The sequence below is a fragment of the Pezoporus wallicus genome, unplaced genomic scaffold (assembly GCF_028554395.1).
Source record: "Pezoporus wallicus isolate ANWC-B61680 ecotype Strahan unplaced genomic scaffold, APGP_CSIRO_Pwel_v1 contig_6783, whole genome shotgun sequence".
Taxonomy (NCBI): domain Eukaryota; kingdom Metazoa; phylum Chordata; class Aves; order Psittaciformes; family Psittacidae; genus Pezoporus; species Pezoporus wallicus.
Genome location: NW_026637555.1, coordinates 1640617 through 1665544, shown reverse-complemented (window position 1 = coordinate 1665544; position 24928 = coordinate 1640617). Strand labels below are relative to the sequence as shown.

General features: G+C 40.9%; 1 protein-coding gene across 2 annotated transcripts in view; it reads right to left on the bottom strand.

The window, feature by feature from the left end:
- The window catches only part of GNAS (GNAS complex locus), a 151357-nt gene that overhangs the window by 15030 nt on the left and 111399 nt on the right, over positions 1 to 24928 (bottom strand). For both annotated transcript variants that reach the window (XM_057406357.1, XM_057406358.1), the window contains exon 5: positions 23238 to 23335. In XM_057406357.1, coding sequence (XP_057262340.1) covers positions 23238 to 23335 — 98 coding nt within the window. The remainder of the gene's footprint in view (positions 1 to 23237; positions 23336 to 24928) is intronic.

The following is a 24928-nucleotide window of genomic DNA, read 5'->3' as shown; positions in this document are numbered from 1 at the left end:
AATGAGAAAGCTGAAAAGTATGACTCCATATATTTGGAATCATCTTGTGGTAATCAAGGTTACAGTTCCTTATATGGTGTGGAGAGCATGAAGCACACATGAAAAATAGAGTATTAAAACTATGGGTTATGAAGAACTGCAACTATTGTGAAAACCCCCTAACCATACCCCAGCGAGCAGGCAGCAAAGACTCTGTGCTGCCTTGAAATACAAACCTTGCCCTAAAAACAGGGCTGGTTACACACCCGGCTTCCTACACTGACTAATTAAAAAAGTGCAATCCGCCAGGAGGCATGAATGAATTTGAGACAAACCCAGCAGAAGGCAAACCCTCCCTTCCGAAACTGCTACTGAGCGAGAGCAGAAATGGGGAAAAGGTAGGAGAAAAAGAAAAATCTATTTAAAGACGTTGTAGTTGTCTCTCTCTGTTTTTTTTTCCCCTCTGCCTGTCTAAAGTTAGTCTGGCTTAGAGGATGCACTAACTTTCCCAATCAGTTTTACATTACAGCACAAGTCCAGAAATAGCTCCCAGCCGCCTTGGCCTCTAGCACGGTTGCCATGACAATGGAACCACAGTGCTATAAATAGCTCATCGGCACCAAATCTTGTGAGACACATCTGGAATGGGGCCAGCCCAGCCCCGGCCTGACAAACAAAAATAGGCACAGGCCGTTTCAAAGGCTGGAAAGGTACAATGGGGCTCGGCCTGCGGGGAGCGGCGGGCGGGGGACAGCCTGTGCTGCTTGTTAGCACGAGATTTATTCGATAGGAGATCGGGAGAAGGAGAAAAGTTACTTTATTGCGCGCTCAACAGTCAGTCTTTCTTATAAAGCCCCTTTATTCTTTCTTTCTTCCCTGGTAGTCTGCAGCAAAACCATACCCCTTTTGAAACTGTAACAATGCAGCGTTTTGCCCAGGAGACCAGTAAAATAAGGAAAAACAGAAGAAGAGAGGTCTTCAGAACTTCCCCCTCTAACTATTTCTGTGTGTTTTTGGCTCAAGCGTGTTCACGCGCTCCAGCGAGTCTGACGGGCATCCTGGAGGGGATCCTGCATGGACTGGAGCGCTTTGCTCCGGTTAAAGTCATTCACAGGCTGCTCAGTGCCTGATACAGACATGGTCGCCCAAAGCCTCTGTCAGGCTGCAGCGAGCTGCTCTCCTCCTCAGCCTCACCACCGTCCCTTTGGACCCTCACCAGGGACAAAACCTCAGCCGTGCACTACGCTGAGGTTCCAAACAGCCTGTGTCTGCAGCTCAGGCCAGACCCGAGCCATGCTTTCAGAGGTGGAAGGCAGCATCAGTAGTCACGGCATAACCCAGCCCACTTTCCAACAGCTCTGCCTGACAAAACCGCCTTTTGAGCAAGTATTTTCTTGCACTTAGTGGGTGAGAAAACGTATTTTTAGCACAGACTCTTGATCAACCCATTCAATTACATCCAAATTATCTGTGTGGGAACAGAATGTTATGTCAAAAATGTTATTCAGTGTATTTGTCAATATTACCCAACAGAAGACATTTGTATAATCAGGAGTTTCAATATTTTCTACAGCGTATGAAAGCAACAGCTCAGGAATCAGACTGAAGTTGTAAGACTTTGCTATTTCACAGACACTGGAAACAGCGTGATACAACACAGTGGACACCGCTCCCAAAACATAAAATCATAGTTGCTCTATCAGAAACCAATAGAGACTACAGATGGTAATCAAAGAACTGCAACAAGCATTAAGCCACAGTAAAATATATTCTGTATGCCATAAAAGCATCGAGCACATGCTCCACACAAACTGCACCATCAGCCCACAGGATTCCTTTAGGTCCCTACATGGATATTTTAATTTCTAAAAATTGTAGAGTAACTTCCACCCAGCCTTAACGCTGTGTGTAAGCTTCCCTCCCCTTCCCCCTTCCTTTCACCACATCCAGTCTGCTCAATTGCCATCCTGAACTGTGCACGTTTCAGGAAACAGCAGTCTTCACCCAAGTATTTTGGAAAATGTACTTTATAGCGTGTAATGCAGCCCAATTTAGGAGTTGTTGTTCTGTATAAAGACACTCCAAGTTAGTGTAAGAGCCTACAATCTACTGCAAGTTTTCATTTAAATTATATTTTAAAAAAATCCTATATATGTGATTTTTTTCTCACTTAAGAAAGCAATGAATAAATTATTATGGGATAGCCCTTTCTGGCTCATATAATGCACAAATTTTACTGTTTTGTCTGGGAGAAAGATAAGGGGGAGAGGGCTTCAGAGCAGAAGACACTGCAGAGTCACCCAAATCTGGCCAAATACTCCAGTCCTTCACTGGAAGAGCCCCCCCGAAGCCCCAGGGCTCCTGCCAGTTCCCCACTGCCATTAGGTCTTCACTGTTACTAGATGCTCCTCCTCCAGTGATGGCTTTGGAGCGATGCCTCCCCCAGGCACATTTGTGCTCCTTTAGGCTTCCCGCTGACCGGGGGCACATGTTATCCTACAGCCACCGGCCTGTGACTGTATTCAATCACCCGTCTTCAAATGCAACCCACATACCACACAGCTCCCCCACGGATAACTGACCCAAACCCCTGAGGCTGCTCCAGATGCCTTCACTCCTCCTTTGTGAACTTGTACAAAGGTATTTTCACACTTGCAAGTACCAAAACAGACCGGTTAAAAACAACTCGCTACCGCATGCCTCCGAGGCTCGCCCCGCCACACAAACCTGCATGTGTCAAATAACTTCGGAACAGCCCCTCACCCCACCCCAGAAAATTACTTCCCCATGCCAGGAGGAAACATAAAGCTGATCCAAATCCAGGGTTGGGTACAGCAATGAAAGGTAACGGTATGGATGAGATCACTACGTCGTGATCCTATTCCCGGGCAAGCCCAGGGCGGGACGTGGTGTGAGTGAGTGGGGAGAATTTGGCACAATCCCTGTTAACTTCTTTTGTCTTAAAAGTGGGCTGCAAAGGAAGCCAAAAACCAGGAAAAAAATGAAGCACTTAAATGCTAATGTAACAAAATTTCTCACCTTGTCTTGCTACTGCCCTACTTCTCCAGCTTTCTGTCCTATTAGTGGGCCAAACACACTGGAGTCTCAGATCCAACTAATGATCCTGTCTCTTGCAACACACTATCAACTATTTGCTACGGGATGTTTTCTCTTCTCTACATTTAAAAAAAGATCTGTTTGCCTGCATTTTTCCTTATCCCTTTGAACAAATCAGTATTTGAAATAAAACAAGAAGTGAACTGATCAGAAATCCAAATGGTTTCAATCTCCTGTGACGCTCTAAGGCTGTCATCCTGAAGACTCAAACTTCCAGGTACTCCATAGAGTTTGACATCTTTTGCAGTTATCTCAGCAAGAGCTCTGCACACTAAAGACTACGATTTTTAATTTTACACAAGGAATGAAAAGTTCCATTCTAATAACTTGATTGTAAGAAAAATAACAAGTTGTTTCCATGGTCTTTGCTACCTATAAAGCCATCAAGCTGGACTAGTGAGAATTCAAGTACGACTGATGATGAACTCTCCCAACCCTGCTCCCCCATATTCTTAATGTATTTTTTTCAGTTCCCGTTTTCTGGAAGGTAGAAAAAGGTCTGTATCTATGAACAAGGTCAGGGATTTTTATGTTGCAAGATGGTTTTTTTTTAATAGTAAGCTGAAGTCATAGACTTCAGACAGCAGAAGAAATCAACCACATCACTGACTGCATCACTCCCATGCTCTGTGAGGCCTGAACTTGGAGGGGAAGCTCTAGATTTAATAGTTTTTCAAAGTCTATGTAAATCAACAAGGTGCAAGTGGGATCTTCTCAGCCAGGTGCTAGATTAGCTGCTGCTAACTTGGTCTAAGGAGCCTGTTTAAGCAGTTATTTAGGCAAAAATCCATATAAGTAATTTTTAATGGAGTTTAAGACTGTCTCTATAGAATATAAATTTGTTTGAATCCCCCAACATCTCTGAATGCAAATAAGCAAATGAATGCTTGTCTTCAGTTTCAGGTATCACTAATATGGCAACACCCTATATGTGCTTTATAACTGTATGTCCCTGACCGTAGGCTGCTCTGAGCAATTAAAGCAGGTGAACCTAATGGGATATCCTTTCATTGTGTTTCAACAAAGTATTTATATGAACCTTGTCCTCATGGTCTTTAGCTCCCTCCAGTGCCATCAAATCAGTAGAATTGCTTTTGGTTGATAAAGACCATCATGCCCACATAATTTTCAAATAGCATCATTCTGACAAAATTAGGGACATCACTCATAAATAAAATAAAAATTAGGTTAATCATTTGAAATGTCAATAAAAGCAATGTCATTCTGTTAATGCCTGGAACCAAGCACCACACCCAGGAAATATAAAAGGGAAAAAAAAAAAAAACAACCCAAGAAAATAAAGGAGAGACAACCAAAGAGCTGTATCTGAAGTAGGAATAAAACTGTACTGGTTTGACAGTCACAAAATGCTTTGTAAGCATTTTTACTGGTATTTGCACTATGCCTTCCAGATGATAAAAAGAATTAATGAACTAATACTTCGTGCTTGTTTCCATGATTTGAAGAAACAGCCATCTGCAAAAACAGGCAAATAAAGGCTTGGAGAGTTCCCACATTTTGCAGCTCGTGTGTGTCTTATATAACCTAAACCCCAAACATGGAGAATGCAGAACCAGGCACTTCCCCAGCTGTGATTGGAAAAACAGGCAACATCATTTTTAAGAGGAATTTTAGGGATGGAGGTAGGTGGAGCTGACGTGACCTCACGTGACAGAAAAGGAATTCTGATCCCAGGACTGAGTTTCCGCAGGAACTAGGGAAGCTCAGCGAAGAAACCAGGCCCCAGATGAGCCCAAAACAATGGGAGGACAAACGGCTGCTAAGTTTTGAGCAGGGTGGTTGGGTGGACTTTGCTCTCGTATCTAAATACGCTTGTACAGACAAACAGCTCACATGTCTTCAGCACGTAAGAATGCAAATCGAATGCTGGAATTTCACCTCGTAAGGCACCATCCCAACTGAGATTTTTGTTCATCATTTTAGGAAATTGGACTTTTTTTGCAAAAAGGCAGGAATTTTGACTGTTATCCTGCTCACAGGAAGCTCAAACATTCCATTTCTCCTACAACAGCATCACACATGGGGCTTGCTGCAGGCACTCAGGGCCAGAACAGCAGTCAGTGCCTTCCCAGGACGACCTGTCAATACCTGTCCGCAGCTTAAACAACTCTTAGCAGCAGCTCATGTTTCAGGCTTTGCTTTTCTCAGAGGCTGCTGCTTCTCCCCCCTCCACCTTTGTTTTTTGTAATGTTCTTTTTCCAACTTGGGAAAACAACTCCAGGCCTCTGTAAAAGGAGGCACAGAACCTGGCACCAGTATTACAACCATCTGTAGATGTAGCACACCTCTTGTTCTAGAGTGAGTTACAATATAAAGTTATTCTTCTTTTTCTTGAAAACATTTGCTTATCATTAGTACCAGACTTAAAAAGAATTATTTTAACACAAGCAAATGGTAGGGAGCTACAGTAGCAATTTTATACTATTAATTTTGACATTCATCTTTGGTTACTGTGAAAAGCATCATCTGCAAGTATCTGTTTCTGTGTTCTGCCACACAATTAAATGAAGAAGTCAAATTTAAGTGCTTGTCTCTCCCTGGTACACATTACATTCAGGCAAATAAAAGGAGAAAGAAATCAAGCTTGAAGCCAAATTCAAAGGCAAACAATAAAGGTCAACATACTACTTCTGTGGGAAAGCCGTTCACAGGGAGTGACCATGTTCCTGAAAAAGTGCAGCCCTCTCTTACTCTCATAGAAGTTTAACACATGGAACAAAAAGAACTGTCAGTCATTTGGCTTCATGACTTTGCCTTTGATTAGATTTTCACTACTCTCCTTTAAAGGAAAATCTAATGTAGACCCTCCACCTTCACTTACCCCCCGTGCTGTTTGTGATAACATCAATACATACTCATTGACCACAGAATAGTTCCCAAGCCTGCATTTGGATAAATAGTGCACTAAATTAAATTGACACAATTCTAACAAACTCCTCACAGAATACAGTGGCTTTACAAAGGCTCACAAAGAAGCACTATCCGAACAAGGGACAAAATACGCCATTTTAGAATCTTTGACTAACTCGACTCAACTTACCCTAGAGCAGAATTTTAATCATTATAAAAATATGAACTCCTTTAAATCTCATCTTTCAGAAGAGAAGACTAGCTGTAAAAGATCTTTAAAATACTATTTAAAGCTCTAATCATTCAGATGTCTGTAAACCAGGATCTACTTCATATTTCCAAAACATATTTTAGCATTTGCAAAAATGTATTTTTCAACATAGATTTTCCTAAGCTGCATCCTTTTAAGATTAAAGTTACAGAGAATTTAGAGCGAAGCATGTACAGGAAAAGTAAAATCCCTGACAAGGCACAACCTCAGCCTGTTTCCTCTCTGCGCCAAGAGTCACGTCTGCTGGTTTCAGCTTGGAGAGGTTTTCCATGGCAGTTCCCTGACTCACAGACAAGCAGTCAGGTGCTGCAAAACATGGAACCTATGTAGAGCTGGAGTAAGTATGCATGCAGTAAGATGTGTGTGGGTGATGGACATGCACGTGTGAGGAAGAGCTGCTGGGCAAGTACACAGGAAAAAGGAGGCAAGGTTAAATCTTGAAAGGACTTTTAAAATCCCTTATTCTCTAACTAGCTTAAGACAATGTTACAATGGGGAAGCAATGATGCAGCTTCTTCAGGTGAAATTAGTTCTTTTAAACTAGCTTTACAGCCACTGCTTATTACAGTCATATGAATTGTTGTAATTGCCTAAACAATTACAAATATATTATTCACAGAACATAATTATTTCAGCTTTGTAACTTTAAACCCCCTCAACAGTAGAATGGATAGCTTTAGCTTGAAATGGAAGCTTATACTCATGAGACTAGAAGGGTTCAGGAGGCAGGAAAGGCGACACGCGCACCGCCCTTGCAGTGTTAGCATCCTCACTGCTCTCCTTATTGGCAGCCTTTACACAAAGGCCAAGGACTGAGAAAGCCTGAGCAGGGAGTCTTCTCCCACAGCCCCATCCTTCTCTTCTGACGTGAGTCTCTGTGCTCCCAGGCTGTGCCAGAGTCTTGACCACAAACTACCCCTCCACGGAGGCTGAAGAGACCCTCTGCGCTAAGGTGTAACTGTGTGAAACTCTGCTGAAGTTAAATTACTGCCACGTTCTCTGGAAAACTTCACTTTAGACCTCCTTTCCTCAGGGATGCGGGGAAGGAGAAAGGAGAAACACCTATTCTAGCCATTATGGTTGTGAAGCAAGTACAAAATGGTGCGATAAGCTCTATCTACGCAGGTAGCACGAAACAAACACACTGAAAGGTGGAAAAGAATTTCCTCTCTGCAGGCATTAATTGTGAGCCCCCAGTGATGATGGCTTACACTTTTCTATTTTGTAACACTGAAAAGAAAATATCACAGAGCTATGAATAACAACGCATTTCTGCACCACGAGTGGGTGGACTCCCTGCCCCCACACACTCAATCACAGCTGGGCACCAGGAATCCGAGGGAAAGCAAAGCCAAGCTGAGAAGCCCAAGGTGTGCATTCAAGTTCCAGAAAATTCCCAGATTTCACTGGATGACTAAAAGCCCTCAGATTCCCGTAGAAGACACACACATCTTGCCCATCTCTTTGTCTGCAGGGGGCAGTGTCTCATGTTTGCATTTTAAATGGCTGAAACACTAAACCTGAATTATTTATTAACAGATTAAAAATCTCCTCTTCTACATGAGAGGAACATTTAAACAGTCTCAGGAAGAGAATTGAACTAAACCAGACACTAAAACTCATGAGTAGAACTGGTGCACTGGGAAAGATTAGAAGCAGTCTGAGAAGGTACTTATCTTCCCCAAATGTAGTGCATATTCCCACATCAACACATGCTAAGGGGGTTATGAACCCAGATGGTGCTTTGGCTGCCCTTAAAAGCTGCACTTAATATCTAAGTCTATTATTTTGCACAAAGACATAAACCTAGCAACCCTCTTACAAAGTCTGACTGCAAAGAAGCACCAAAGGATGTACAGCCCCCTTCAGTGTTGCAGTCTTGGTTTAAGTATGTGCCTGAAACTTTGTGGGCATCTGACACTCACAGCCACAGATCTGATAATAAATGTGCAATTCCAAGCTGTGCTAGGTAGCGGAGGTATGCAGCAGCCTCAGCAGAACAATCATGACCCAGCTGTAGCCCGAACTCGCTCACCTATTGCTCTGATACCTGTAACTAGCAACTATGCCATTTGAGAGTGCTGAAGACAATTCCAGGATTTCCATTTGTTCTGCATTACTATAATTAGAGCTTCCAGATCTTGGTTTACACTAAGAATAGCAGCGAAGACTGCAAGGTGGAAGAACCTCAGATCAGATGGATCAGACAGGGAGAAAGCCTGGAAAGCTCCACGGCTCTGGTGAATTGGAGGTGTGTTCTTACATTACTTACACCTATCAGGTGCTTATACATACACAGTCTATAAACATTATGACCAGATGTGAAACACAGCTTTTATCACACTGCAGTATTTTAACCTCACTTCCTCTTCTCAGCAGCAAATTATTAGATTCACCACAAAAAGAGCGCTTAAGCACAGTACTATGCAACTACTAAATATAGCCATCCTCTGTTTTCTTCCACATTTCCCAGCCCAAGACATTTCTGCAGCATTCTGAATGCACTCAGTGCCCTGTATTGATTGCGATGCTGAAAGCCAGTGACAGGTGCAGAGCTCTCAGTATGGCACTTTTCCCTCACCCCATCCCACCCATGTTTAGATCATATAGTTTCAGCTTGTAAAACTACCGTTATCATCTTTGTGTAAATGCACAGGCACAGGAAGTCCAAGGAACAGACTCCCAACAAGCAGATGAGAGAATGAAAAAGGATCCAAGTTGCTAATAAACTGTGCAAGAATTATACACGGCATCTAACTACTGGTTTTAAGGGAGCATCACTGGAGTACTTCTACAGGTAAGTGCAGCCTTAATTTTAATTAGAAAAGAAAAATGCCCTCCTTTGAATGAACCCACTACCATTTCAGAGACCTACGTTTTATTAACGTGTCTAATGTTTTTCTGTTTCCTTTCTTAAAAGGAATAGCATGGGGAAGAGGGGAAAAGAAAAAGGCTGATCCAGTTTGCATTCAGGCACTGACTTTCCTGACTGTGGCTCCAAACACCAAGCTTTTAAAAAATCACCAAACAAAACACCTGGCCATCCCAGGCTCACGTTGCTCTGCAGCAGGACCTCCTCCTTTTACTTACATTCATTTGTATCAGTGTCAGCAGCAGATATTTACTGGAGTTATGGTCAAAAGGTATCCAAATGGAGGAAAAAAAACCTTCAAATAATACCACAACTGAAAAATGCAACTTTTCTAACGTATTACTGATTTCTAAGTAAGCATGCAGGGGAAACTGCCATACACTGACGTAGCCATAGTTGTGTCTAACTCTGTAGAGTAAAAATCTGTCTCAGTTTTCTGCATATCTAGCATTAATCCGTTACAATGCTTTGTGGTATGGATGTTAAGAATAAATATGAAACACTTCAGAATTTAAAAGATACACTATTTAAATGTGGATACAACAACCCAATTCACCCTGTAACCCATGTATGTATAAAAGCAGCATACGCTTGTACGGATTCTGGTAATTACAGAGTTTTGTTTCAAAAAACCATCATGTTCATACAATATAAACATGGCAATTGTCACTATCTCACAATCTACACTGTGATTTCAATTATGCACAACAAAGGGACTGCTCATGAGAACTGAACGGAGAGGGTAAATTGCATCCCTCATAATAACAGTAACAAACCTGCGCTCATTAGCGTTTATTTGTTTTTTTTTAAAAGGTATTTGTTGAATTCTTACAAACACCTCTTAGAGACTGGCGAAAAAAGAAAACTGCACTGGGTGCGGCATTCATCTTTCACTTGTGAGGCTTGTCTTGAGGGAAATCAGTTTCATATTCTTGAGAGCCACGTGAGTTTATCAGAAAACCACAGCGCACAATTCTGGCATAATTAGCAGGACCTTCTTAAACACAGCCCAGAAGAAAGCTCTGAGGGAAACAAACACATTTCACATCATTAGGGAAAGTCAGAACTGAAGTGGAGGTGCCAGCCTCTGTACAGAACAGCAGAAATCCTACCTATTTTTAGTTCACAATTCCAATAAGAAAACAGCTGGGAGTCTAATGAAATTATCTTGGTGACAAATTTAATGGACTGAACACTGAAGTTACTATTTTTAAATAAAGTTCCTAATTATCTTTCAAAACAAGAAGCAATTAAGCAGCAGTGGAGCTACGGCTTCCAAAGCGTCTGCTAAGGCTTGGCTCCAATCAGACTGAAACTGGGAAATGGCTCAACACCTTCCTGATCCTAAAAACTGGTTGAGGGCCAGGCTCAGGGTTTGGTTGGGTTTCTTTTTTTCCTTCTTAGTTTAAAGAAAGCAGCTCTGCTTTGACCTGTCCAGTCCTGCCTTGCCCTGTTTTTCCCTGCCTTTTCCCAATCACCCTCCTTATGAGCTGGGAATGCCTTCGCGCAGCTGAACAATTCACAACCCGCCTTGTGCGAGGAGAAGGTGGAGAGGAAAACAGAGCTCGGAATGTCTGAAGAGAGCTGGAGAAAACGATAAATGGTAATAAACTGCTTGGATCTTGGAGTAGTTCAGCTCTGCGGAGAAGAGGTGGACAGTGAAGTATGCCAGAGGTGACAGCGAAGGGTCAAGGATCTAACCTAGCAATGAGCACTGGAAGAGCACAGAGGAACTCACAACACAGAGCATATCAACATCTGCGAATTTTCTGAACAAATCACAATAAAGTGAGGTATAAACTGACATGTTCTTCTCCAAACAGCTCTTTAAAACTACACATTTTAATTACTGGTTCTCTTGATAACACACTGTGACAACAGCATATTATACTTGTAACCTCACCTAAAACTATTCTACACTTCATGTATACTATATGCCTTGGTTTTGAAACAAACTTTTAACAACAGAGGCACAGAATTAACATTGAAAACACACAGATAACGTACTGGTATCTACATTTTAATGTGACATATCAGGATACTAGAGTCTGGAATACCTATTTGGGCAATATTACATCTATGCTGGCAAGACAAGAGAAGATCTTAAACCCATCTTCTCACCCCTTCTACAAAAACACTTAATTGTGTCAAGATTCTTGATGACTTTGCAATACTTCTTTACCTTTTTACCATGACACATTGAACAACATCACCCTTCACTCATCTGATTTCATTTAAAACCTCACACTATCCAAAATAATCCAAGTGTTTTTGCAGATGTGAGCTTTTACACTCCTCTTGAAGAAGAGCCATAACACAACACCAATTTACGAATGGGAAAACTAAGTTTTCACTCAAATCTGGCCTTTGGTAACAATGTATTTGGATCCTAAAGCAGCTCAGTGCTGTGAAAGAGAGTTCTCTAGCAAAAGGGAGAAGAGAAGCCATTCAGGCTGAACCAAGAGAAGAACTGAGACTGTACACCTTAACTGTAAAATCTGTTCTTTGTGGCACACTGACAGGTAGAGCTAATGAAAAGACCAAAATAAAATAGCTATCAGTAGACTTGAGCACGACTGGGTCACTCTTGAAATTCAATCTGATGAAGGAACATCCAGAGAGCAGCCCCTCTCTCTATGAGGCTACGTAGGAAGACTGCTTTGCCAGATACAAAGCTCCAAGATGCCTAACCTTTTCACACTGTCCCTAATTTTATAACCTCATAAACAAGCAAGTAAAAATCCAACTGAGATGGATTATGTCCAAAGTGGTGGACAGTGTGTTCCAGACATGGTCTGCAGCAACTCTGCATTACCAACATTGGCAATATATGAACAAAATTGCCAAAATAACACAATTCACGAGGATTTTGTGTGTACACTGCTATTTTAATTTATTTCTAAAAATAACTTAGGCTTCGAAGGGTTTGTTTGGTTTTAATTGTAAAAACACCAATCTTTCAGCAAAGATCAGGCAGCACTACCCAGCTGCCTGAACCGGGCTGGATGTGGCTCCCACCAGCAACGGGCTCCATCGGCATTCCCTCCTCCAGGACCCAGCTCCTTCCCTCCCCCAGCTACAACAGCCTTCCTAAAAATAGCCCTCTGCTCTGTTCTACTCCGGCTGCAGTTTACATAAGCCCATTGGGGGAAGGGGAACCTTGCAGAGTACCCAAGGCACTTCACAGCCTTCACAAAACATTTACTGGGCAGCCAACACATTTTAAGTGTAAATTACCATCCAGACACTGAAAACCCTGACTTGCATAATGAACACACTATAGTTTAGCTTTATTGGTGGATAGCCTTCTCTAAGACTTCATTAGTGTACCACAATACAAATATAGTTAACACAGAATTATATTTAACTATAACAACTGATTTTAACACATTTCAGCTACAAAATCAGTATTCTACAGAGTAATCAGCTGAAAAACGGTATTTCAATCACAAAACCTATCAACGACATCCTGCCTGCAAAATTACTCTTAATCACATGTAAAATTAGCCAATAACTTCTTTCAGTTTATTTAGGACTTAGTCACATACTATAAAAAGTACTTGAAGAGCTTCAGTTTGATAAACTTGTTCACCTAATATAAGCTTAATCTATTTCTTCATTTTCAGCCTGCCTCTCCTGAAGTATGGATTTTATGACCATGTTCTCTGCATGCAAGCACATGGTCTCAATAAACTTTCAAGCCTGCTGGTAAATTTATACCAAATGTATAGCAGATATCTTTGTCACAGGGGTCTCTCAAAACGAGTAACTTCAGCAATACCTGTGAATGCAGGCAAGCACCCAGATAAAAGTAATTTAAATGTAAAGTCCCCCGTGAAGGAAAGGATTCCGTGTCTCATTAAACAGTGGAGTTCATACAGGAGGAAAAGGAAGGAGAAAATGTGCATCGAGTACTCCCTTTCCCTGAGACCGGCAGTGATGTATTTGCAGTGTTTTCAGCCCAGAGAATAATCGGGAATCGAACCTGGCGCTTTCACACTGTACCAGCAAATGTACTGGCCTCATTTCATCCTTGTAGCAGAAATTTTCTGTTGCCTCCTATCTTTTGCAACACTATTACTTTTAATTCCTTTTTTAAAGCAAGTCTTTAATGAGGTTTTACAGTATCTTTACACGTCTTAGTCTGATAAAGCATTCTCCTAATTGTCATCTTCTAATCTTGAAATGTTCCTTTTCTGCAGCAATACAGCATGAGTGATAAGAGCTCTCATAAAAAAACCACTAAACAACAAAAGAACAACCCATGTTCCAAACGCTGTTGTGCTTGCTGACAGTGAACATCAGCAACAGCAGATCCTAAGGTCAGGGCAACAACTTCCAGCAGCTGCTCACCCACCAAGGTGAGGAATCTGCAAAATCCTAAAAGAAATCCTAAAAATACCAGTCCCACCAGCTCCACATCTGCCTGGGCAGCCGTTCCAACAAGCCTTTTCCTGCTGGAGCAGCATCTACTGGGGCTTCCCGGCAGCAGCCAGACCCGAGGGGTCCCCCTTCACAAACACCCTGCAGCCAGCCCAGCATTGCCCCCACATTGGCTGCCTCCTACCCCCAGTTCCAGCCAGGGAACACCAGCCCAGCTGTTACACAGGTAATGCAATAGGGATTCAGATGGAGCTGTACTCTTTCTCCTTTCTTCAAGCACTTATTTATAGAGTGCCCTGTGTTTTGCACCTGCAGGTCTTCCTCCCGCAGGAGGGATTCCTAGTGGAGACTACTCCAACCTGTCTGCAGATCTTTTACTCCACGTGTTTCTGTATCATATTGAAATGTTGCTTTGAATCACAGCTCAGAACAAACCTCATTGAGGGCTTTTTCCGTTTGCATAAAGGGAGGCTGCAGAAGCATGGCAAGAAAGGGTGAGTGAAAAATCAATCCTCAGAACTAATACAAGTTTTAACAGTCGCTTTGACTGCTTCGGAACTCTTGGCATCTATGGATTTTACACCACTATACTAATCCAAGAGCAGTATTCCATTAACCCTGACACTAACAATACAAGATGTTGTTTGCTCTGTTTTTTTTTTAATAAAGTTACGGGAATTTTACAGTAAAACTGAGCACATTTTTAAAATGAAGGTCTAGTACAGCCTATGTACATGACAACCTCACAGTGTACATGAACATAACTCTTATTTTAACTTCTCATCCTAATTCACTGTAATACACAGACTGCTATCTGTCTTCACAAACCCCAGAGGATTTAAGGATTACTGTGTACACAATAATCTACTATTTCACTGGTCCAAATTTACTCAAAGTATATGTATTTTTTTTTCTTTGAGAACTGAGATTACAGAAGTTTCATCTGCAGCAGAGTTATTTTTAGAGTGAATTTGTTGCAGTTTCCCTACCACAAAAAAAGTATATTCTGTGTCTAGTGAAAGGGCAATACTACCTGCAAGATCCATATACATGAACATAAGCCAAAGTATCTTGAACTTGCAGGAATTACAGAGTTCTACCATTCTGACTTTCTGGACGTGTCAAACCTCGTCAAATGCTGGGCCTGTCTTGCAGTATGCACCAAGTGTGTGTTTACCAGCTTTGCACCAGTAACCTGACAGGGTGTTTACTACAATAGTGAGGTTCCCTCACTCCAGGAATGTGTGGCATCACTTGAAGGATGAAGGCTGCTTGGCAGAACACCAAGGAAACTATGCAATCAGCGATATTTGTGAAACCTGTTGTTAATGAATTAACTCACAGTAGGAGAAACTCCATCTACTTTAAGAGAGGTCCTATAGGAATGAATCCAGGCTGATTTTTTCTTGATCTTTACGATCATGAAAGAAAAATACAGCAGTGTAGTAATGCTATGTTAGCAGCTGCATTTAATGATCTTGTGTAACAATGATATATACCGATTTCTTGAATAAATTATTTGGTGTTGGGTCTCTAACAGCACTGATTAGTCACTCCAAAATGGATTACGCATTGAGTCAGGGCTTTCAATGCGTACTTGAAATCTTGTACACTAATATATTAGTTGTTTGAAAAATATTGGTAATTTAATTATATGGAGAATTATTTATGACGTCTCAAAACTTCACAAATAATCAGCTAGAATAATCAACCAAAACCGTCAACCCTACACATCTCCTCGATTAAAAGCTGGAAACACTGTACTGCAAAGTGGCAACTCTCCAACTGTTTTGCACAGCTAACCCCAGGTAAATTTAGCTTTAGGTACACAAAATCAGAGTTACATGCAGAACAAGCACCCTGCCAGTGTAGTTCACTACTTCTTATCCTATTACAAACTTATATCTATCTACAGAGCAAGAGACCAATACGACATTCACAGCATCTGCTCCAAAAGTCTCAGTGGACAAAAGATACTTTTTCATGTATTTCTAGCACATTCTTTCACACTATTGGTTAATGCCACAACAAAACCTTTGAGAATGGGAAAAGGAAACAGTGGGAAGGAGTGGGAAATGTGCTGCCACTAAAATGCAGAAATCGGTAAAAGTTTAATTAACAGAAGATTTTGGCTTAACATTTCATCTCCTGCTGTACTGCATTTCAAATCTTCCCCTTCACCCACAAAGAAATTCCACTGCATTTGAATGTGAAGTTTGCAGAGAACAGTGCCACAAAAAAAAGAAGCAGAAGCATGGACAGGTATCAGAAATATGCTGACTGAGAAGTCCAGATACTACTGAACCAAGCAGACTTGAAAGCAATTACAAAAATACACATTTGGCATTTGCTTCAAAAAAAAGCTTATTTTACTTCTTCTTTTTGACACAGAAATCTGTGTGTTTGACATAGGGCTCCTGCACATCTTGTCATTAATCTGCATTATTCGTTCATTAAAATGTTCAAAATCCTTTGGTGATGCTAGCATAATGTTCTGTATCAAGCAGCACGGTTTGCCATTTTTACCTCTAGTAACAAGGAATCTGTTTTTCTCTTCAGTGAATTATTTTTAACTCTGTTTTAATTAAGGGTATGGGTATAGGCAAGCCATCGAGAAACTGGGCTACAAAACAACTCTGCAGAATTCTGAACTGTAGCCAAATACTTTTAGTACAGAGTTATCTTATGAAGCTGTCTCATTCTTTGGTTTATACAGCAGTAGTTACTCATACATTCACATTCTTCGATAACATCAACTTTGGTTTTAAAGCTGCCTATTAAAGTAAAATATTAGCTAAAAGCTACATCCTGAGCAAACTACCGAGTTCAACACAGTACTCTCCACCAGCTAATTAAAATGTCAATATGCGCGTTATTTATGCCGGCCTTCGTGACACTGTCATGATGTGCTTTTGCCAATTCAAAATGAAACTTCTCTGTCAGAGGAAAACAGCAATCGACTGAACAAATCATGTGGTTGTCTACTTAAGATCACAGAGGAAATTCACCATTTTATGGACAGATGTCATTTAAGTAAAATGTTAACACTCGTGCCAAAGTTTCAGAAATATTCCTGAGCAAGCCCCTGCCTAACCTGAGCAGATTTTGTGCTGTGAATGTTACTGAAGCAAAGAAATAGCTGTTGCATGAGCGAATGTAACAATGAGCATCCATTTCCACCAAATGAGGCACCAACGAACACTTGCACTAGGGTTAATCCTTAATTCTTGCAGGCATTAGCAAGTGACAGACAAACTAAAAGGCAAAGTGCGACTATCTGGATGCAGGACTGGGTCAAGAAACTGGGGAAGAAGTTCCAACCCAGCTTCTTCATGCTCTCCAGATCTGGTCAGCCCTGCCTCCAGCTGGAGGCAAATCCCTAATACTTATACCTAGACACAGTAAGGAAGTTGCATCTGCATTCAAAGGCCAGAAAGGAACTGACACATTAACAGATCTGTGGAACAAAGGAGAAATAAAAGCAGCAAATGAATGAAGGCAATGGGTGCAGGGAGGTTGTAAGTGGCAGAGTGAGCAGAAGTGAAGGCAGAAATTGGATTCCTGGAGCAAACAGTTAAACCCTTTCACAGTAATTCAGACTGATGTTCTGGGCATTGCACAGACCTCAAAAGCCTGTGGTATGACTTCTTAAATTATTCACATTTTGGACTTGTAAAGGTCCTTCTGCCATTATGGCTCATCACCTTCAGTATTTTCACTTACAGGGGCTCCTAATTCATAAGACTCAAGCAAGCTATTCCAGGACACCTTTTCTTTTATCTTGCTTCATATTGGCATGTAATTTATTTTGAAGACAGAGAAGTTTATCTGGGGTTAAGTATAGCTTGAAATTAGGAATTTATGATTAGCTGTGACAACAGTGGGAACATGTGTTGGATTCATAATCCATTTATTGGCTAAATTTAGGTAATCTGGTTTTCACAGCACTTGCCAGCAGGCACATCCCTGCTATTCACAGTCAGCAAGAAAGGGCAGACACATGGAGTAGTTAGGTATAATTCAGCTACTTAGATATTTGGGCTCATTTTATTGGTAGTGACTTCCCTAAAGTCATGCAAAGACAGGAGTTAGTGTGTTTCCCATTATCTCCAGCAACCTACTCCTGCACCCATTACACCACTGGATTGCAGAGAAAATATAACATGGGCTGTATTTTTTATTTTTTTAATAGAAATTTAACCTTGTTTGTAACATGATCTGTTTCCTCAGGCTGAAGAAGAGTAGGGAAAAGACCCTAATTCAGCTAAGTGCTCTGGAATAAAGTAAGGTGGGCTTTTTATAATCAAGATGAAAGATTAGAAGTCGGATGTTCTAAGCCTATTTCTTGGCTTGCAGCAAGGAATACAGCAGTATTCCTATTGCCACACAGCAGTAGGCAAGCTCAGCCGTTTTAGATCAGCAAAAGGGGGCATGAATATTATTCTTCCTCATGGGAATGTTTAACAATATAATTGTTAATGTCCGTAAGAAGCTCATGTATGCCAGGAACATAGGCCAGGGAAAATTCCTGTCCTGTTGAATGTGAGACATAGCTTGCAGAGCTGGAGGAGAGAAGAGTAACTGCTCTGCCAAAATTACATCGAGTGGAAAGTAAAAAGAAAAAAAAGTCATAAATAATATGAATAAGAAACGGGACTAACAGTAACACCCCTGATAAATCAGCCACTATTTAAAAAGGTGAGACTTTCAGCAAACACACACTTTACTGCATGTTCCATGAAGGGAACTTTGTCATGAACTGAAATCAACATAGAAGAAAATCATTAAGTGCTCAGATCAGGGCTCTTAATTGCTCTCTACAAGTCAGCCAACCCAGAAATAAAACACACCATAAACCTTAATAAAAATATAAAGAATTTACAAGCCATAACAAATTAGAAATTAAGAAAACAGTGCATCCACATCTGCTGATCCTTTAGCAGCCCTGCACAGCAACTGGCTAATAGCTGCACTCCCCCCTTTTCTTTGATAAGTGTTTTAAAAACAAACACCTTAAAAAGTACTTCTCATAAAACTCCTCTGGAGCAGCCTGGCACAGTTTTAAGCTATCAGAGTGGCTCTGCTAGGGCTGAAGGCTGAGAAACACGACTCTGCACCTACACCAGCGACCTCCCCATGCTTTCTCCTTCCCCGAAATGGCAGGCAGCAGAAGAGCCGTCGCGGCCAGCGGCAGGAAATAGCGTGAGAATGGGCTCCCTCGTGCTACTTCCAGCCCTTCCTGATATCCGAGGGTGTGAAATGGGTTGCAAAGACTGTCTCTCACACTATTTCCTTTTCCACCCCAGCTGAAACCAGGAAGCACCAGCTAGGAGATATACACAGCAAGCACAGCGTAACATAAAGCACAGAATCAGACTGATGGCCAGGGCTGTAACTAAAGCAAGAATTCAGGGATTGTGGGCACAGCCCAGCGTTAGCAAATCTAGAGAAAGCACTAGGATGCTCATGTAACCCAGGCTTTGCTTTTGATTTACTACATAGCTAATCCAAAGGCTATTAACATCAAAGCAATTTTCTTCAGGATGTTCACAGAATTTGGGTCAGACTTTACAGGATGGTGCAGGCATCCTCCATGCCCCTGTGCCACAAACAGCACATCTGCATGGGAGAGAGCCTGCTTACTCTAACTACTCTGCTGTGTATTTGTGAGCCTTCAAGAAAAGAGCTGCCCAAATGCAAACTGAGGTAGAAGTATTAGCAACAACAGCACTTCAAAGAGATTATGTTTGTTTATATTTGACAGAAGGATATATGTGACAAACAGGTCTTGGCACATTACAGTGGAAATGGCTCCTATGTTTTAAGTAATATATTCTAAATAAAATACAACCCTGTGCCTTCAGGGAAGACATACAAAGGATGGCAAATCATTTATTTATCACCATTCAGGGTATTCTATATTCTAGACCTTTCTGCGTTGTTCTCTTTATTATTGGCCAAGAGCAGTATCACAAGGCAGCTTCAGTACATTCATTCTCTTGTGCATACATCCCCACAAGATACAAGGGCAATAATATTTGGTCTTCTCAAAGACGATGCTCCTTCCTTACAGCTAAAATACATTCTTCTCAGAAAGAACCTGGTAACAACCCTGCAGACCATATAGCTCTAAAAGAAGAATTGAAACTAACTACTTAGTAAGTCCAGAGAAGAAAAGGGAAACAGTCTCCCCTCCTTTCTCTGCCTCTCAAGACTCTAAAATACGCCTAGGCAGGAAGTACAGTAAAGCTCATGATGAGCAGAGGCAGCTACTCTTTCAAAATGAACAGGGTTCCTCCAAAGTGCCATTTTCATTTAGCCAGTGAGCATGAGGGGAAAGGGCAGGATACCAGAAGGGCTCTCCAGCAGCTGAGGTTACTGGGCGGGCCTCCCAGCTTCACACCTCCAAAGATCACCACTGCAATTCCATGGAAAGCCAGGAGCGTACCTGTCGCTTTGGTCTTTTCTGAGCCAATGCAACCAGGAACTTGACGGAGCAGCAGCAATAGCGCATATTAATGTCATTTTTTTTACAGGGAGGCACTGAAAAACTGTAGTGAGTCAGCAGGAAGTATTGCAGTATTTAAAGTTACTGCTCAGGAGCAGGTGAAAAATGCCATTTCCAGACATTAAACAGCTACGTTCGAGTTAGCTAGATACAAGATATTTGGTTGAGAATCAGACTGGTTCCCACTTTCCAGGGAAAGGACAAGCAGCAAGAAGCAGCCTTCTCCTTGCCCCAAGCTCATCTAGGAGAGCTCCTGATTCACCAATTAGCTCCCTTCTTTCCTCAACACAAATCTGCACGCATTTACGTCCCCGCCTGCCCAACATCTTCCTTCCCAAGGTGATCCACCATCCTGCAGCTATGCCATGCAGTCTGTAACCTGAAGAGACCTCCGGTCAGAGTACAGCTAAGCTGCCCTACACAGAGAATCAGGTTTTATCCATGAAAAGCAGAACTGTAAAAGCAGTGGTGTCCAACAGAAGGGAACCAGGTAAGTCCTCAAGGCCTCCTCTCACTGCCACCATCACGCCATTAACAAGAGATGGAAATAAGAGGAAGGAAGGGACTTGTGCCAGTTCCCAGAAGCCAGCAGGCGGGATGCCGGGGGCTGCTGCCGGGAACAGCTGCCACACAAGCAGACCATGAGCCCTGCAATGTGCCCGCTCCCTGAGGACAGGAGACCCAGGCCAGCCTCTGAACCCACAGAGATCCTTGAAGAAGCTCTGCACACATTTCATGTTGGTTTGGCAGGAACAGAAAGGAATTTTAGTTTGATATTAACTTTTCAGAAAGCCAAACAGAGCCCTGTGAGATACACACACTCCTCACTCTTCCCTGCTCAAAGACAGGCAAAACTCATTATTAAGCATTCAGCACAACTGCCTTGAAAAGCTTCCTACACAAAACCGTGCCACTTCCAATAGTGGGAAAACCTTCCTCTTTAAAAATGCAGGAAGAGCCTGCACCAAGACAAGCTTTAAGCAATTCACACTTTGAAAAATGACATTTAAGGAAAAAAAAAATCTGAAAATTTACAAATAACTACAGAAAGTTAATTTCTGTTAACAGGAAACATTATTTAGGGTTTTAAAGCAGTCCACCAAACAAAGTATCAATATGTAACAATTCATTCAACTTTAAAGGAGGGATTTTTGGAAGCTGGTTTCATCATGAAAGAGAAAAGCCACTTTCCCACCTTCATTTTAAGTCCTCCTTTCTTGTTTTAAAGAGGGACTTCAAAAGGGGAAGGTGTTTAGAACCCAAGACCATTCTCTGCAAAAACTGACAACTCCAACAGCTTGCACAGCTTTCTCTTTTAACTTCTATGAGCCTTATGTGACAGTAGCTTGCACATTCAAATTGAAAGCACCCACTTGATAAATCTCAGCTACATTTTATATTTGCTACATTCTTTTCTTTCAAGTGTGCTCACCAGTTTAATTTCAAGGTATCAATCCTGTCAGATTTCATGCAGTAATTTTCATCAGGTCCCGTGAAAATGGAACACCACAAAAACAAGTTCAGAATTTCAAAGTGATGTTAACCTCCAAGCAAGTATTTTGCCCTTAAAAACTTCTTACTTTGCAGATCGTGTTATTAAAAACAATGCCACTGCATGATCAAAGATGCCAGAAAGGACAAGAACTACCAAAGCTAACAACTAGAAAGCTTCTTTTGTAAGAAAATAATGTCATATACTTTACAATCAAATTGAATAAATATTAGAATGATGAAATATTTTTAGAAGGAGACAGCAATGGTTACCTTAGTTAAAATATCTAATTTGTCAGCAATATACAAGGTTTCATTTTGGCTCAGCAGCTCATGATGTAGAATTACGTGTTCCACTAGATGGAGCAGGACAGTAAACCCATCTTGAAGGCCACCCCTGGCTACTGACCCATGAAAAAGTCAATGTCCAGCCATCAGGGATGGTAAGAATTTTAGCTTTCTTCTGTGCATTCAGGGCAGAACGAAATTTGCTTCTCTTCCAAAAAAGGGCAACACAAAACCCCCTTTGTGCTTAACAATTTACTTCTTCCCATCAGAGAAGCTGACTATTAACAAACACTAATCAGAAACAAACAGATAACCAAACCCTATGAGAAACAAAGCTAGGTTTTCCCCATTTCTACCAGCTTTACACTAGAAAGAAAAAATGTTCTGGATAGTTGAAGGGAATGAAAATCTTGCCGGGTTTTTTCTGTAGCAACCGAAGCTGCAAAACGATCCATGCCAAATGATCAAACATTAGTCACCTAATGCAAAAGACATCGCTACACATCAAACAAATTCACAGTAGAAACAATGGCTAAACTTCAAAGAGGCTCCTAAAGACCTGGAGCTGTGCAAGTCATAGTAAAATTATCTCCCTGGTCTCTTTTCAAACACAGCTAATTGTTGATTTAGCTTTCAGTCTACCTAAACAAACAACACAAAAAGAACCTTACAAATTTTATCAGATGTTCTTTAAGGCAGTAGTAAACAAACTGCCTTTGTCCATCAGCACGTGAAATAAGAAACCTGCGTTTCTTTGACCATTAAATCTTATTTCATCTTCTCCAAAAGAAGCAGAGAGAGTATAAACTAATACAGAACACTGAAGTCCTGCAATTCTTGTGTATATACAACAAAAAAAAAATACCAGGAATGGTCACAATTACCACAAACATATTCCCATTAAAAAAATACGAACCATAATATACAGCTGTATGTGGTAAATAACTGCAAACATGCAGAAGCCTCTTATGTTAATACAAATTATCACAGTGGTACAAAGAGTAGAAGAGAATCTTTCTCAGATACGTGCATCAAGGCACACAAGCAGAAGTCTTGGTGACTGATCACAGGCTGCTGCCTATGATTCTTACTGCCATCTCTTAGTTTTCAGATAAATAAACTGCACTAAAACAAAAGCTACAAACATGGGCATGAGGAGGAAACCTGGTCTTTGAGACAGTACTATTGCCTACTGCATTAAGGTGCCAGCCTTTATTAAGACCATTTGATAGCACCTGCAAAGTTTTCAATAGAGATGGCTATTGTGTAACTGAACACCAGTTTTTCTTACCTCTTTGAATAGCCGATTACCAAGAATTCACTATGTAGCATGCACTCCTTTTCCAAGGTAAGGAAGAGTAAGCAACGAAACCATCCAAATCACTGTCATTGAATGTTTTCAATAAAAGAATTTGGATATAGCAGTCAATATAGAGCAGAATAGAAACAATACTTACTACTGTGCACAATCAATCAGTTGATACTCATTAGATCTCTCATAGCAGGCTCTCACACCTTCGTCTTGCCAAAGGGTTTTTGTATGTTCATAAAACTCCTGAAAGAGTAAGAAGAGCATTAGCAAAACGGATTATATATGAAGAGAACTGGCAAATGGTACCATATCATTTCCACTGCAGTGAGTGATAAATGGTAGCATTATTTAACAAAAAACATTTTTCAGAACCTGACTACAAGTTCAGTTGGCTTTCTCAGTTGTTTTGACTTGAATGTTTCGTAACACAAAAAAACTGCTTCTCAATCATTCTGAGGAATTGAGAACATTCTGACTGAGACCAAATGGATATTGAGGGAAGGTTAATTTTTCATTAGTGACAATTCTGTTGGTATTTTTAATAACCAATACTATTTGGTAACTTTTGCCCTTTAACTCTTGATTCCACTGAATGTTATATTTATTTAGCCGCCAAGATTGTTTTTTTTCCTTCAACAAAACACTACTTCTCAGTAATTCTTACATAATGGTAGTAAATGATGATTAGGTTTACTTGACTTAGCAAGTTAGTGAGGACCTTCAGGGACTGTACAGACATCTGCATCTTACTTAACTCTCTCTGACTTAACTCTATTTGCAGAATTTATTATTCTATAGTGTAAAAGGATATTGAACTCCTGAAGAAATACAGTGACACAGAGCTACATCATGTATTAACTATATCAACGTTAAAAATTGCAAGCCAGTGTACAAAAGCAGATAACCAAAAATGCAATGCTTCCATTTTCTTGAACTGAAACACAAATATAAAACACAACCAGAAGCCTGTCCTCTTCCTGCACATAGAAAAAATTATGAAGTTCCAATTTGCTTGTAGCTCTGGTTCCAACAGGGGCAAGTGCCATCTGTAATTGTATTTTTGGATATTGGTCTAAGAACTTTGAACAGACTCAGAGAGAAAAGCAGCAGCCTAGTGACTTCAATACACCACTACTGTGGGGGTACTGCTTTTATCAATGACCATGGACTTTTTCTGGCTACCTCACAGAGCTTTTCAAGCTTTTTGGACTAAATACTTTCATTCTGAATTTAAGTGGCTCAGGTAGCTCACTCTGTATAAGCATTTTGCATTGAGGACAGCACAACACCTCTGAAATAGTTGCTGTACATATTCTGATTCCCCCCACCTTTTCTTTACAGTAGAAATATTTTAAAAGAAAAAAATAATGGATTATTTTAAATAGTTATTTTACTGCTTCAAGGTTCCTCCATTAACTTAGCTTTGGAATCTCTCCCTCTTTTGGGGTATTAGTCCCTTGCATTCTTTTATTATCAGCTTAGTCCAAAGAAAGGGCTCACATCCAATGTGACTCCCAACGTTTCACTTGAAAGTATATTTTTAAAAGATTCACCTTCCTAACAGAATGCTAATTAACACCTGAACAGTACCAGAACAGTAGATGCTTTAAACAGCATCTTAAAATTGCATTATGGCAGCTTAAAGTAAATTTAGTGACGCACATCTTCAAACCATCCTCTTTTTGGCAGGTATAAGATGCATATGGGATTGCATGACCATACAGTTGTGAATAGCCATGATGGAAAGAGCCTATCAAATGTAAATTTGATCTTGCTTTTATTGCTGTTGGATATCGACTAGCTGAACTTAACATAAAAACGATAGTAAAAGTACAC